Raw genomic sequence first — 15,193 nt, forward strand, 5'->3', positions numbered from 1 at the left:
ATAGTTAATACACTGAGGTCTATTAGCTTTTCATTTTTATATCTGCCCATTTCCCTATCACTAGGTTTACATGGAAGATTCAGTTTTTCAGGTTGGATTCTTAATTTTTGCTGAAGGAATCATTCCTTCAGTCCCATGCTGCTCTCTTTAACTTTGGTCAAGAAAATACATGGAGTACAGTTGTCCTCACAGCGTGATAATGTCTCTAAGATGAGTCTGGAAAAGGCAGGAGGGTGTTGCTGCTATTTCTTTGCACGTGGCCGGTGCTCTGTTAATGTAGCTACACGTGCTGCAGTTTTATTTGCTTGTTCATTTTCTCCTGTGGCTGATCATATGTGATGTTTTGGATGTCTGGCATATACTTGAATAAAAATTTATTTCTTTAAAGGAACAAATTAGTTATTTCCTGGGAATCAACTTACAAAAAGCATATAGACCTCAGGAGAATCTTTGACTACAGCATAGTAACTAATCTGCTAAGTAGATTGAGTGTGTTGAGTTAAACATGTCACTACTGAGACTCACATATTGGTTAACAACTTTCGTAATATTTACCAAGGTCCTTAATAAGGGAGAGAGCTTCCCATGATATAAAGGCTCCACCACCATCATCCATGGCACCCTGCCCAACGTCCCAGCTGTCCAGATGTCCACTGACCAGTACAACCTGGAACAAATAATGGAAAGAGAAAAAAATGAAACTAAGAAGAAATGAGATTAAAGAGGAAGGATTCACAGGCATTCCAAATACAAAAATGAAACATTATTTATGTCTTAAAAGATCTGGCTCATGGCTACTGGTAAACTTGGCATACAGGCATTATATAAGGGATTCAAGAATATCCTAAACAATAAGAGTCATCACCTAGTACTGATATTTACTAATATAATTTTCAAAGCTAAGGAAAAACAGTTTAGTGCTGACAGTTGTTTGACAAATGTATTTATATGGCGTGAAACCTGAATGACATAAAAATGAAGCTTAAAGCTTCAACCATATTCTCAACCAATTCTAGTATATACACAGTAAACATATGTTGAATTGAATTCAAATGAAAACGTGAGAATAATAATTTATTTTTTAAAAAATGATTCTGGGGCCCTCCTGGTGGCGCAGCGGGTTAAAGCACAGCACCAAGAAGCTAAAGCCACTTCCCCATGAGTTTGATCCCCGCCTGCCCGGAGTTGACCACATGGCGCAGCAGACCTCTCCTGACCCGCCCGCTGCTCCCCTCAGCAGTGTACTTCGTCAATCTGCCTGTTCTGCTCCCCACTCTGTCTCTGGTGAATCCTCTCACCCTCCGCAACTCTGGCCTGTACCCTAGTTCTGTATGAATAAATAAATCTTTAAAAAAAAAAAGATTCTGCTTTGTATATTCTATATCACTCTGGTTTTAAATAAACAAATATTCTAGAATTACAAATGAAATCCTAATCAAAAAGTAGAATACTTAAGTACACTAGTATCATAAAGCTGTAGGTTATATTATGAAATTTAGGTACTCCATATATTTTATTTTTTTCAAGAATATTAGTAATTCTCTTTGGAAAAATATTTTAAAAAATCATTGGAACTAAATTTTAAATAAGCTAAAAACTAAGAAAATGATGTTATATAAATATGATATTTATATGGACATAGAAATAGAAATGCATCTTAACCTCTTTATCACACAACATGAATATCAAGTCAGATGAATTGCAAACTAAATATAAAGATGTTACATGAAAGCATAAAACAGCTTTGTCAAGTTGGAGTGGAGTAGACAAAGATAGATTACATTGAATAAAACAGTACACATCATAAAGGAAAAACAGCAATTTGGGCTTGTTAAAAATAGTATTTGTTTATCAAAAGATCCCATTATGAAAGTGAAAGAAAAAAAGGAACCCATGGAGGAAGAGAAAATATTTATAATACATATATACAATAAAGAACTTATATCCAGATTATAAAGAATTCCTTTGAAACAGTGCCAAATAAGAATGAACTCATTGAAAGGTAGGCAAAAGACTTGGACAATTCCCCAAAACCAATGTATAAATTACTAATAATCACATAAAAGGGCAGTTAGATTTGTTATTCCCAAGGAAACATCAATTTAGTCACATCAATTTAGTCACATTTAATATATACCCACCGGAATAGCTCAAATCACAAAGCAAACACCAAACACTGTTGAAACTGGAGCTCTCCTACATTGCTAATGTGAGTGCTTATATTGACAACCACGGGCTTATCTATGGAATATGAGCATACAAACATCTACCACCATAGTCATTCCACTCCTAGCTACATACCCCATGGAAATGCATGTGTTGTGTGTACTATAAACAAAAGAGAAGGTTCGTTAACAGTGTGTTTAGAATATCCTCTATGCTGCCCCCACCCAGCATGGAAGCCTGTTACCCACAGAATGAATGAAATGTGGTGCAGCGGCCAATGGAACTCTCTGCACAGCAGTTTAAAAGAACAAACACAACACATTCTAAATGTAGAGGAATCCCATAAAGACAACGAAGAATGAAAGATGTCAGACAGGAGCTATTATATGGTGTACAAAGCCCTGAGATGCTCATCAGCATGGGGTGAACCGGCTATATGTACAGCGCTGGCCCCAATGGGCTAGACTGGTAGCCTCAGTGTAACAGGTTAGACCACGGAGACTTAGGTCAGCTCACCCTAATGTTTGCACAATAATGAAATCATCTAACTATACATTTTTCAGAGCATACCCCTGTCTGTATGAGATGCATGACTGTAATTCATTTACATAAAAAATAAAAACAAGCAAAATGGCAGCACAGCTACTCGTGGTGATATGGGTTGCTTGCAAAGCACAGGGAAGGTTCTAAGTGACTGGTCAACCAGTGGCTGGTTTAATTTCCTGATCTAGGCACTGGTTACTGAGGGGTGGTGTTTCTAAGAGTTCCTGACAGATACTTTCTCTGAGAATATTAAACTTCAATAAAAGTTCCCTATGTTTTGGGAAAGCAGAATTTTTGGTTTGATATATTGGGGTGACTGACCCCTTACACTATCTGCTTCCAGGAGCAGCTGGGAGATCTCCATTTATTCTCTGTACAAACTCAATGGGCCTATTATGACTTCATTGTAATCACAAACAAGTACAACGTCCTAGATTAATAAATGGACATGTAACAAACCCTTTTCTAATGAAAGAAAAAAGAATTAAAAAAAGACATGTCGCAATAGTAGGAAGTTCTGATTCAGAATGTGGTGTAATGCCAGATGGAATGAGCAAACCAATTAGTCAACATTCTCACCATCCTGAGAATCGTTTTCCTAGTGAAAATAAGTTCCACTGGATAAAAACTGTCAGAATGTGTTTTAATGAACTTTTCCCCAGATAACACATAGGAGTAACTAAAGTAACTGAAGGCAACTACTGCTTTACCTTTCAGACTTCTTTTAGAAAGTAAAGGCTATTTCACAATCACACTTGTTTATGTTTTCTAAATATCTCCATTCTCCAATCCAATTACTTCAGCTAATAGCTAAAAGATGGGAAAAAAATGGTAATGACAGGAAACTAAACAACATTTCATAAGATAAGGCCTTCAGCACAGTGTTATGGAAGAATGATTATAAACCAAAAGATTAAAGTACCCTCTCTTTCCTCTCTCTTTTCTCTGTCTCCCTTCTTCCTCGTGCCCTCCTGCTCCCCTTCTCTCTCTGTCTCTTTGTCTCTATGTCTCTGTCTCTCTATCTCTCTGTCATGTGTGGGCTGTGTGTGTGTATGTATTTGTGTGTGTGTGTAGGGAGTGGGGGTAAACAGTATTCAGTCTCATAAAGGCTAACCCACCGTGCCTTTTGTGAGACGAAGGCAAAAATGAACATTAATTATAATACATTTGGATCTGACTTAAGCAAAAAAAAAAAAAAAACCCGCACGAAAATAAAATAGACTATTCAGAGACTAATATACTCACTGGTGCACAGGCATTCTCTAAACCTGGCCAACTTGTTCAATTCTCAATAAATGAGATGCTCACTTAACTTTGAAGCATGTTTTATTTTATAAATATCTCCTCCAGCCAAAAATCAGAAAGCCCAAATAACTACTCAGATGATGTTAAATTCTTCTTCGTTAGTGGCTGCTTCATTATCTCAGTCTCATTTTGTTTGGTATTTGTTTAAGCATTAGTGGGAGGAGTATTAGGATTACAAAGTTTGAGGCCTAGTGCATTTCTACACACAGGAAATCTCCCAATAAAATTATCAACAACAAAAATCACTCAATACTTGAAAAAATAGGACCTACCAAAAGGGGAGGGAAGAAAATTTCTCATAAGTTAACTTTAGGGAAGAAGCCAAGAAATGATCAGATAGTGGGCTTCCTGATGACAGCCCCCTCTGAGGAGGATGTGAACAGCAGAATATAAGTCAAGGAACTGGGTTTGGGTTGCAGCTGTGTGCATTAGAATCACATAAGTGATATCAAATTTTCTGACTGAAGTATTTTTGTCAAAGTTAAAAAATGGTTAACAAGGGAAAGGATATGGAAAATTCTGTTCCTTGGAGAGTTTCTAAAATAAGACACATTTTTTAGATCTAGAATTAAAAAAGAAGGGATATGTAAAATCTTTTAAAGTTCCTTCTAACCCAATACTCCATGGCAGTTCTTCTTCTAGTATAACCTCTTTAAAGAAGGAAACTGTCTGAAAAGTTTTATTGGCCTCAAAAGACTTCTTCCTGGGCATCTCCTAGAAAAGTTGGCTGCCAAGATCTTCCCACAATTTATGATCTAAACACAGGTGGGCAGGTACTTCTTGAGAAATCTGTTTTTGTAATCCTGTCAGAGACAAAGTACTGGCTTTTGGAGGGTAGTTGCTGAATGAATATATCTTGCTATTGCCCATCACAGACAAAAGGGACTATGAATGAACAACTACTGGACCCACAATGAACAGATTAGGTGGTCTACAGAATATAGCCAGGTTTCTGACTCACAGGGTATGTTCAGATACAACACATCAAACATCTAAGCTCTTCCAAAATTGATTTTTCTTCAAGCTTTGTTTAGTAAGCTGTTAGGTGCTGAGAGTATGTGACACACAGATTTCTTTAACAAGAAACGGGCCATCTGTCCAGATGCTCACATATCACTCCAGCTACTCCTGAAGGGAACTGCTTCCACTCCAACTGGCCCCTCTTATGCATTCAGATTGACTTTATGGGGGGAAAAGAGAGTGTGCCTATTCCTGGTTGAATTCCCCTAGCAGATTATGTGGCTTGTACCTGAGATAAAGCAAGAAGGACCTAATTTATTGTGGCTCACTAACACCAAACCTTAGGTAGATGTATAAAATTTGATTATGGTGTATTTAGAAGAAATAGTTCAAACTGATTAAACAGTGATTTGTGGATAGGGGCACCATGGAGAATGTCTGTGGAATGAAATCATTCTGATTCAAGGGAGGCAACCAGGTCTCATTCAGAAGTCATGACTGGTTGCAACTGAAGATACTATTCCTTAAGTAGAAGAACAAGGATCTTAATTCCTTCTCCTCAGTCCTAAGCAACCATAGGCAAGCTGTCTCACTTGATAGGATGGGAGGAGTACATGGGAGAAGTAGGGGTTGAATTATAACACTGTATTTGAACTTCTTAAGGGCAGGATAGGGAGACAGAGTTTAGGGAACCCCTGCTTCAATAATGATCATCGTTTCCAGGTCAAATCTAACTATCGTACAGTGCACAGCAATTTCTCTTTTCTTATAACCATTCACTCACTGCTATATTCCAGGCTTTTGTTAGGCATGGTGCAAATAGGAATAAAAAAAATGGTTTCTTTCATGGTTCAATGTAGACAAAGTAATGGAAGTATCATCAATCTTTCACTGTAGGAAATGGGGATCTTTCATTACAGGAAATGGGGTGCAAGGTGCTTCTTACCAAAAGAAACTATTTTTTTGTCATTAAGTTTTATAAACTAAAGGATTCTCCCTGACACTCAATGGTTTCCAAAGTCTCAGAAAGTTCTGCAGCTTAGACTGCTGTTTTTGATGCTTATCTGTCTATTGATTGTGGAAACTTTCTCAATTATTTAACTTACTGTGATCTCCTGAAGTTCTCTATGGAGACCAGTCTGTAAAGGTTAGCGGAAAGCTTCTATTTGTACAGTATTTTGCAGTCTCTAGTTCTGGACCTATTTGATGCACCATTAAAAAAAAAAAAAAAAAACTAGACAACATACCAGGATTTATTTATGTAAAGGAACACTGTCACTTTTACAAGGCTATCTAACAATTTCTCCTTTACCACCCAGCTTCCATAAAAAGAAAGTCAAGCTAGTGTGGATTAGTATATGGATTAATTTCAAAAGCATACTTTTTCCTTAAGAGATATTTGGTCTGAGGATGGGGATGTTTAATTGCTAGTGATGAAGGAAGAAGGAGGTGGGTGGGAGAGGGGAAGCAAAATGATAACTAGTACAAAAAGAGAAGGTGAAGCAGATTAACAGAGCAGCCCAAGGAGGGAGACGAAAACCTCTGGGAAAAGCAGAGGAAGAAAAGAGAGCGTAAAGTCAGGCCAAGATGTAAAGCCAGGCTTATGTCAGATTGCAGAGGCTCACAGAACAATGTTGAAACAATTTGTCATGCTCTGATGTCTACTAGTCATGTGCTGGGTAGTCATCATGGATGCTGCCACAACTTAAGTAAGTTGAGAAGCAGAAAAGAAGCTTCACAAACTACTACCCAGACATGATAACCTGTATAGTTTAAATAAAATTAATCCACAGTATTTCCACCTCAAATACCTAAGATTTCCTGCTTGCTATGTCCCTGGACCACAGTAGTAATGGGATAGCAAAAGGAAATCATCCCCAGGCCTAAGACTCAGCAGCCAAATTTGGGACAACTTTCAAGTTTATGAAGTCAAAAGCTGAACTTTAATTTTGATGCATCAATTATAGCTTAAGCAATGGGTAGCCAAACAATGGTAATGACACCTCTAGCTGAGGAGTTCTCAGTAATGCAGTTTTTCGTGCAACATCAAGGAGTCAAGGTCCCTCTGAAAGTCCCCATATCTGCCAAACAGCAGACGTGTTGTCCAAGCACGCGGCTTCCTGGTCTGCAAGCCCCTCATGATCTGTATCCTCACACAGCGTCACTTGTGGCATCAGTCAACAGACTGCTCAGACTTTAGAAACAAGCCAAATGTCCACTGGTTTACTTCATTCTAGGAAGGGGTAGCCAATATTGAAGATTTAGTTTTCTGGCATTTCTTGTGTTTTATTATTGTGTTCATTAACTTGACACTGCCTTATTTTTTTATTGTAATTTCCAGGGGGAAGAAAGGGCAAAATAGACATCTTAGCCAGTATTGTACTTAATGTAAATGGAAATGCTATGCCAACCAGGGAAAAACATCTATTATGTATAGTTAGCCAAAATGAAAAAGCCTACATTTAAAACATAAAGGAGAGAATTTTAGGATCACAAGAATCAAAAACTAAAATGTTAAGTAACCTAAAAATGTTTGTGCATCACGACGCCCAAAAAACATCCTGAAAGCAATTTTCTCTAATTCCAAATTTAAGTTGGTGATGGTCATACTTTGCACGGTAGAGAAAAATTCTCTACTGCCCTCTCAACATTGAATTTCAAAGATAGGAGGATCTTGATGATCATAATGTTCAATAATGGAAGACTTTTCTGCTGATCAGAAAGGGGTAAAAAATAGCCCTGGAGACTACAGTCCATGAGGAATGACTTTTTGAAAAAAATACATAGAATGCAAGGTAATTTGCAGAACTTAACACTGACCACACAGGAGGATGACTAACAGTTCAGCTTTTCTCTCTTCAAAATGCAACTAATTAAAATAACACCCTGAAAAAAGAATGGTTTTCCACATCAATGAATACTATGATAAGTTCACATCATGAACTTAAGATTTTTTTTAATGTGAACACTAAGAATTTTGAATTGTCATGAGATTACATTCCTATTAGTTAAATGTTAATTTTAGGCATGCATTTTGAATAGCTAATCATATACCTTGGGATATCTGAGAGAAAAAGAAGAGAGAGGAAGAAATTAAGAAACCTATAGTGACTTGGGATTCCTTTTCGTGTTCCTACCTTCACACTCTAGTAAAGACAGAATAGCCCTAGGAGATTATGCCTTTATAGAGAGACGTGAAATGATATGCCCAAGTGGCAAGGTCTGAAAATAGAATCCAGCGCTTCTGACCCAGAGCCAGAGGTTATTTGCATCATATCTTTCTTCTTGCTTCATTGAAAGAACAACCAAAAACAACTTATCCTTTGTAAAGTAGGTGCAGAGACTACTTTGCTTGTGTTTCTTCAATGTGTCACCTTTTATTTGACTGTGCTAAAAATTAATGTCTCAGTTTTTCTTTTTTTCTTTTTTTTTTTTTGCCTACATAGTCAAATGAAATTTAAAAAAAAATTTTTAACAACAAACATTAGTTTAACATGGACAAATCATGGAGTCTATCTAAACTGTGTTTCCTGTCTGTAAAGTTGGAGTAGTACAAACCTAGCTTTACAACACTGTCATGGTCCCTGGCACAGGGCACGGGCTCCTTCAGTGGTCACTATTACTGGAAATATTATACTTAGCTTAAGATGACCTCAAACACTGCAAACAATTCTCTCTAGGAAAGACTCACCAGAGAACCTGGAGAACATAAGTAGATTCCATAAAGACTGTTCCAGTAGGCACAGGTTTAGGGTACTATGGGCTGACAGCTTGAATTAGAAGGATTATCAATCACAAGTTATTTTGAAATATGATAAATATTCTAAAATTGTTTATTCACCCCAGTTTAAGACAGCATGAATTTATTCTATTTGAAAACATCTACATGCCATTAAATAGCTAAGTTACATTGTCATTCCAATATTGGGTTGCAGGGGGGGAGTGGGTTGGAAAGTTCTAGCTCAAGCAATCCCAAACATGCAGCCCTCTCTAAAATTGCAGTTACTAGGTAACCAGGTAGTGCTGGGTGAAATGAATTCAGGTTTTTGAACCAAGTTTCCTATGCCCCTGAGGTGAGATTTGTCCTGGCCATGGCTAATACAGTGAGTGATTTCACTGCCAAATACTGTTAGAGAGTTGGCAAGACAAGCCATACAATTGTTCTCTCCCTAGGCTAGCCTAAAATATAGGGGGTTCAGAATAGCACCTTGGAGAAAGCATTAAAACTGTGGCATGTTTCATATAAAATTGAGAAGCTTATGCTGAGAACAAAAAGCATTTCCTAACATCATACTTGAGCACTATCTTTTTAGAGAATAGAAAAGGTATAAAGATCACCAAGAATGGGGATTGAATGATAAAGGGCATATATCAATTTCTGGTACTATTACAGACAAATGTAAGTACAGTATTGCTTAAAGATCAAAGAGAAGACAAAATAGCTTGTCAAAAGAGCATTGTTTCATCTCTTTCAACTTAATACTCTAACAACTAATGAATTTTAACCTCCATATGTTCCTTCAGTTAACTACAATAATTAGGGGGCGCTTTGTCCCTTGTCATTGTCCCTCTTCTTGCAACAGCATACTGAAGACTGTGGGAAGGCAGACAGGTCTGGGTCCTAAGACTACCTCTTCTACTTGCTAGGAACTTTCAGAAAGCTGCTCTCTGCTTTCCCATTTTTATGCACCTAAAAATGGACACCAGCAACTGCCCACAGCACTCAGCAACTGCAGGAAGAGACCTGTACAGTGCCAGGCACCCAGCACATACTCAGTCCATGTAGCTTCCTATTCTACCTTGGGTTTGAATTCTGCGTCTTATTGTTATCATAGTGCCCAGCTGATATAGTACCTGTTCTAGTCAAAGTGGCGCTCCCTGACAGGGGGCTGGGGGGGCAAAGAATACACTTCCCTGGTGGGAGAGGGCTGGGAAGGAGAGACAGTACAAAAGAATTTGAAAATAAGCCCCCTAATCATGATATTTTTTTTATTTTGAGATTTATTTATGTATTCTTACAGGCCAGAGGTGTGGTGGGTAAGAGGATTCACCAGAGACAGAGTATGTAACAGAACAAGCAGATTGACAAAGCACACTACTGAGGGTAGCAGCAGGTGGGTCAGGGGAGGTCTGCCACGCCATGTGGGTCGCCTCCGGGGTGGGGATCGAACTGGTGCTGCAGTGGCTTTGGAGAGATTCATAATGCAGTGCTTTAACCCGTTGTGCCACCAGGGAGGGCTACTTCCTAGTCATGATTTGATCCACTTCTATTGGGGCAAGGGGAGGGTTGTGCCAGCCATCCCCAACCCTCAATAGGACTCTCCAAATGGCAGAGATGTTTGTGTTTGCATCCCATGTATTTCTCACAAGACTTGAAATAAGCAGATAATCAACCTTAAGTTGATTTGTTTCTATTTAGCAATAAAATGTGATTCAGAATCAAGCTAAAGAAAATGATCATACTTTCTGTGATCAAGGCACAATTAAAAAAAAATTCTCATTAATTATTTTGACCTTTACAATTTTAGTCACATAAACCCATTTAAAAAAAAAAGTTTACTCTTAACTACTGTATAATGTAAATCTTTTTCTCTCGGTGATGAGTATGTTAAATAAGATTAACCTTTTATGTGTTCTTCAAAGGTCAGAATGATATAGGGCCATACATAAGAAATTAGACCCAGAAATAAAGTAATGCATAAGAGTTAATGATGAACTTTCTGATTAACATTCTACAACAAATTCAGTCCTTTATGAAACTTCAAAACATATAGCAAATAAAGATGAAATATAAAATGTAAGAACCATAATGTTGTAGCTGACTCTTAAAAACAGATAAACATCTCTGTGGGTCAGAAGTATCACAAAGCAATGAGTGGGTCTGAAGCTGAATATCTACAGGGTGCTAGCAGCCAGATCTAGAAGCCAGTACTGACTGCTGGATATTGTTCCTACAGGAAGAGTCTAAAATCACGTCACTAGAGGGACTTGAGACAGATGAAATGTGTGAAGGCAAACAAGAGATTGAGCTCATGAGTTGAGGCAGAAAATTAAAAAAAAAAAAAAAAGGCAAGAGGTACAACTTTTTACATAAAACGTTGGAGCCTACGGAGGAAAAATGGACAGACATAAATGGAAGGCACTAAATTAAACCACCTGGCTTTGCAAGAGAATATCTCCCCCTCTGTTGTGACCGTTGGCAGGATGGCTGATACATTTACCTGGTTCTGGACTGGTAGTACAGTAGGCCAGCAAAAAGCAATCGCAAAACCTCCAGAGAGAGAACAATCAGTCCAGGAGGAGAGAAAACAATACAAACTGAGTGTTAAAACATTCTACTCAAAATACGTCAGCACAAAGCTGAGGCTATCAAGGGGGAGGGGACAGGAGAGAAAGCAGTGGGGAGGGTAAGAGCATCATGGAGATTAATTTTACTTAATTTAAAGGAGTAACTCTCAACTAAGCCATGCAACTTATCAAGGTAGTACCCTGATACCAAAACAAGGACAGTGTGATAAAATAAGTAACCCAACTGTTTTTATTATTATAATGCCAATTACTATTATATAAGACTTTCTTTTCATTAATTTCAATAGATATAATTATAAAACAGACAGTAAAGGTAGAAAATGGGTTTATGCTGCTACTCAATCTATGTCATGTATCCTCATAAGGCGAAATGTCATTCTTGAAAAAAAGCAAACATGAAGCCAACACAATAACCTAAGATTGGTCCAAATGTGAAATCCAAGTCAGTGACTCTTTATGACAAAGTAAGCTCATAACAATTTTGATTAGTGGTATGGAGGATTCTATCCATTTGTTCATGTAGATGTGGCATTTGGAATGGACAATTCCAGTATGTTACCTAAAAATCCAAGAATTTCATTGAGCAGAAAATGACCACACTAATTCATTCACTCCTGCTTCAATGCCCACATCCATAAAGTCCCATGGCATGTTCCTTAGCACCACAACTTATGTGTCTACTTATCTTTCTTATGGTTATATAACACTACTGCACAGTATTTGACAATCTAAAAGAACAAAACAAAAACAAAAACAGGAATAAGGACTGTGTTCCATGCTACCTTCTGTACCAGACAACCCTCTGAAGAAGCTGCCCTTCATTAGTGCCTGCCCTAATCATAAGCTTCTCCTTAGGAATTCTTTCTATGTACAAATGTTAGGGTACATGTCATGTATGTCAGGAGAAATCAGCTGGTACCACGGCTACACATATTTGTACCAAAATCAGCTCCTAAACCAAATTACTGTTGCTAAACATAGAGGAGAAAAGCTTACCTTTGATTTGGTTGGACAACCTCAGAGGGAGACTTGAACTGGGTTGGGGTAGGCTAAGGACACACTGAGGGGAACTGTGAAGTGAGTGAGCTCCTGCACTCTCTGGAGATCATCTTATGGCCTACTCTATACTTTTTTACCCTATAAAATTATAGAGACAACTAATTACTACAATGCAAAAAGATTATGTAACTTATGTATAATATTATGTATCTTATGTTCTTGTATGCTTAGAGTAAATAATTTATCTCAGGGTAAAATGTTTATTCATGCACTCAGCAAGAATTGACAAATCACTATGCCTACGCTGGGGTAGAACAATGAAGTTGACTGGACTTGCATACTTTTTGGAGGACAGGTGATAGCCAACTGAAAATAGATAAATTTAAGTAGGGAATATGCTATGGAAAAAAAAATAATAGCTCATAGCAGTGAGGGACAAAGTGGTCAGGAAAAGGACTCTCCAAAAAAGAAAAGCTTGACGTGAAATTAAGAGCTGGCTACTGGCATGCCAATCAAAGAGAACAGCCAGTGCAAATGGCCAGGGGTCAGAATGAGTGTGTAAGTCTTTATTCACAAAAATCTGTTACCATTAAGCAATGAATGAGGGGATAACATTTTGGTACCAGAAATACTGGCTTAAGTATAATTAAGGAATTAAGGATGTGCATGCTAATTTAGGAAATAAAGTTCTAAATGTTCATAAATATATCCATCTGGAGTGTTGGTAATAATTACCATTCAAGTAGTAAAATGTAATAAATTAGGTCTAGGTCTAGAAGTCCCCAAAAAGATTCAATGTGGAAAACACAAATGCGATTTTCTAGAATTAAATTTCTAGTCATTGTCAGTCATCAAATACTTTTCCTTTGGAAAGGAAAGTAATGCAAATATTTAATTGTCATGAAAGTTCTGTGGAAGGGAATCAAAAGGGAAGGGTGGTTTTCCTAAAAACATCTATTTAATGGGGAAAATTAAAGAGGGATGAATACTGAGAATAGGATCAAATGAAAGCAGCCCTGGAAAAATGGGGATATAAAAGCAGAGACAGATTTTTTTATAAGGTCAGCTGGAAAGCCAGCCCTGGGTGACACATTGATGGCAGCAGTCAGTTATGGTGGCATCTACCGGACAGCTTGCCCCAGGACTCTGCTCTGCATGAACCAGCACTCACTCCTCAAGGCAAGTCACCTGGAAGGCACTTGGCTGAGTAGCAGTCACCACTGATGGGCAGAGAACAGACTCAGGGGAATCTGCCAGGGGTCTAAGGGTGTGGGGACCTTCTTTCCTCCAGAAGAGAAAGTCCCTTTAAGAGCAAGCAGAAGCCAGTTAAAGAATAATTCAAACAGCACTATTAAGGTAAAATGAGCACAAATGAACATGTTAACAAGGGAGTTTCTGTTTTGTGTTTTAGTAAAATGTGGATTATCGTAGCATCACCACAAATCATTTGACAGATTTGCATGGCGAATAGCTCCAGTCCCAAATCTAACTTAAAAGAGGTGCTAAATTGGATATAAGTGTAAAAAATAACCACACTGCTGGGTATGCTTTCATCTTAAGAAGGAAACAAAACAAAACAAAACATATGCGAATAAGTCTTTTATGGAATGGAGTGTTCTGATTAAATCAATATCCTGATTAGATAGGTTAGATTTCTAAAACATAGTTGTCAATCTTTCTTAAAGATATCAGCTAAGATCAGTGGAACAGAAGTCTTGAAGCAGATCTGTGTACATGTGCACAAAATAATTAAGTATATTATTAAAAATGTTTCACAGTACCGGGCCCTCCCTGGTGATGCAACAGGTTAGAGTGCAGCACTGCAAGCCAGCCACAGCTGCTTAAGTGCGTGCTCGACTCCTGGTCCAGAGGTGACCCACATGGCACAGCAGACCTCTCCTGACCCGCCTGCTGCTCCGCTCAGCAGTGTACTTTGCCAATCTGCCTGTTCTGCTCCCCACTCTGTCTCTGGTGAAGCCTCTCACTGCCCCTGCACTTCTGGCCTGTACCCCAGTTCTGTATGCAAAAATAAAGAAATCTAAAAAAAAAATCCTTAAAAAATTGTGTCATAGTATCAACACACTATGTGCACTAAGAAACATCCAGCACCACAGAAGTTTATAAGTGAAATCCAAGTTTTATCCACATGGATCTCCCCGTATCTCCTTTGTGACCCACAAGGGCCCCTGCTCCACAGCCACGGTGCCCTCTAGTAGGGTAGGGCACCTGACTGCGTGCTCAGCACCCAATCTCCACGTCCTTAAGTCCTCAACAAGTGTCAGTGCTCCCCCAACACACTCTTGCGACATACACACTTCTCCATAGTTGTAAGTAATCTCATTCTATGATCTCCTGTGGGCCCTGAAGACAACTTTTCTACCAAGTGACAAAATGACAATTATCCGAGGCAAAAGGGAATCGCTTAGGCTAAGGTAACTGCTGAAACTGAAAGAATTTCTTATACACTCTAGGAAATGTTGCTTCAGAGAGGAATTTGAGGTATTTCCCCACTAACCATGCCACTGGAAGAATTTTTAAAGTCAAAGAGTAAATATTATGCGAACACTGTAACCTTTTCGAAGTACAATTGCTTAAAAAAGTACACTGGCAAGCTGCTCAAATATTCTAAAACAATGAGTAGCTTGACATTTTTCAAACAAATATTTTAAAACTCAGGTCCACATGTGCACTGGAAATTAATGCCATTTGTTCAACAATAATAGACTTGATTCATATCCACTCTCACACATTGGATTATATTTGCTGATTTCATTAAACCTTCAAAAGGTTACAGCTGCTTGATATATGAAAAACTCCACACCTCTAAAAGAGGGAATTTTGTACCAGTCCCCTTTATATATAAATATATATACACACACTCACACACATATATAAGGAGACTGATACAAAA

At 38.1% G+C, this 15,193-nt stretch overlaps 1 protein-coding gene across 1 annotated transcript in view; it reads right to left on the reverse strand.

The window, feature by feature from the left end:
* Window positions 1-532: 532 nt before the first annotated feature.
* The window catches only part of CPQ (carboxypeptidase Q), a 233,789-nt gene continuing 219,128 nt past the window's right edge, over window positions 533-15,193 (reverse strand). The window contains exon 5 of the mRNA XM_012722824.1: window positions 533-667. Coding sequence (XP_012578278.1) covers window positions 533-667 — 135 coding nt within the window. The remainder of the gene's footprint in view (window positions 668-15,193) is intronic.

Source organism: Condylura cristata, unplaced genomic scaffold, assembly GCF_000260355.1.
Source record: "Condylura cristata isolate star-nosed mole 26May11 unplaced genomic scaffold, ConCri1.0 scaffold00009, whole genome shotgun sequence".
Classification (NCBI taxonomy): Eukaryota; Metazoa; Chordata; class Mammalia; order Eulipotyphla; family Talpidae; genus Condylura; species Condylura cristata.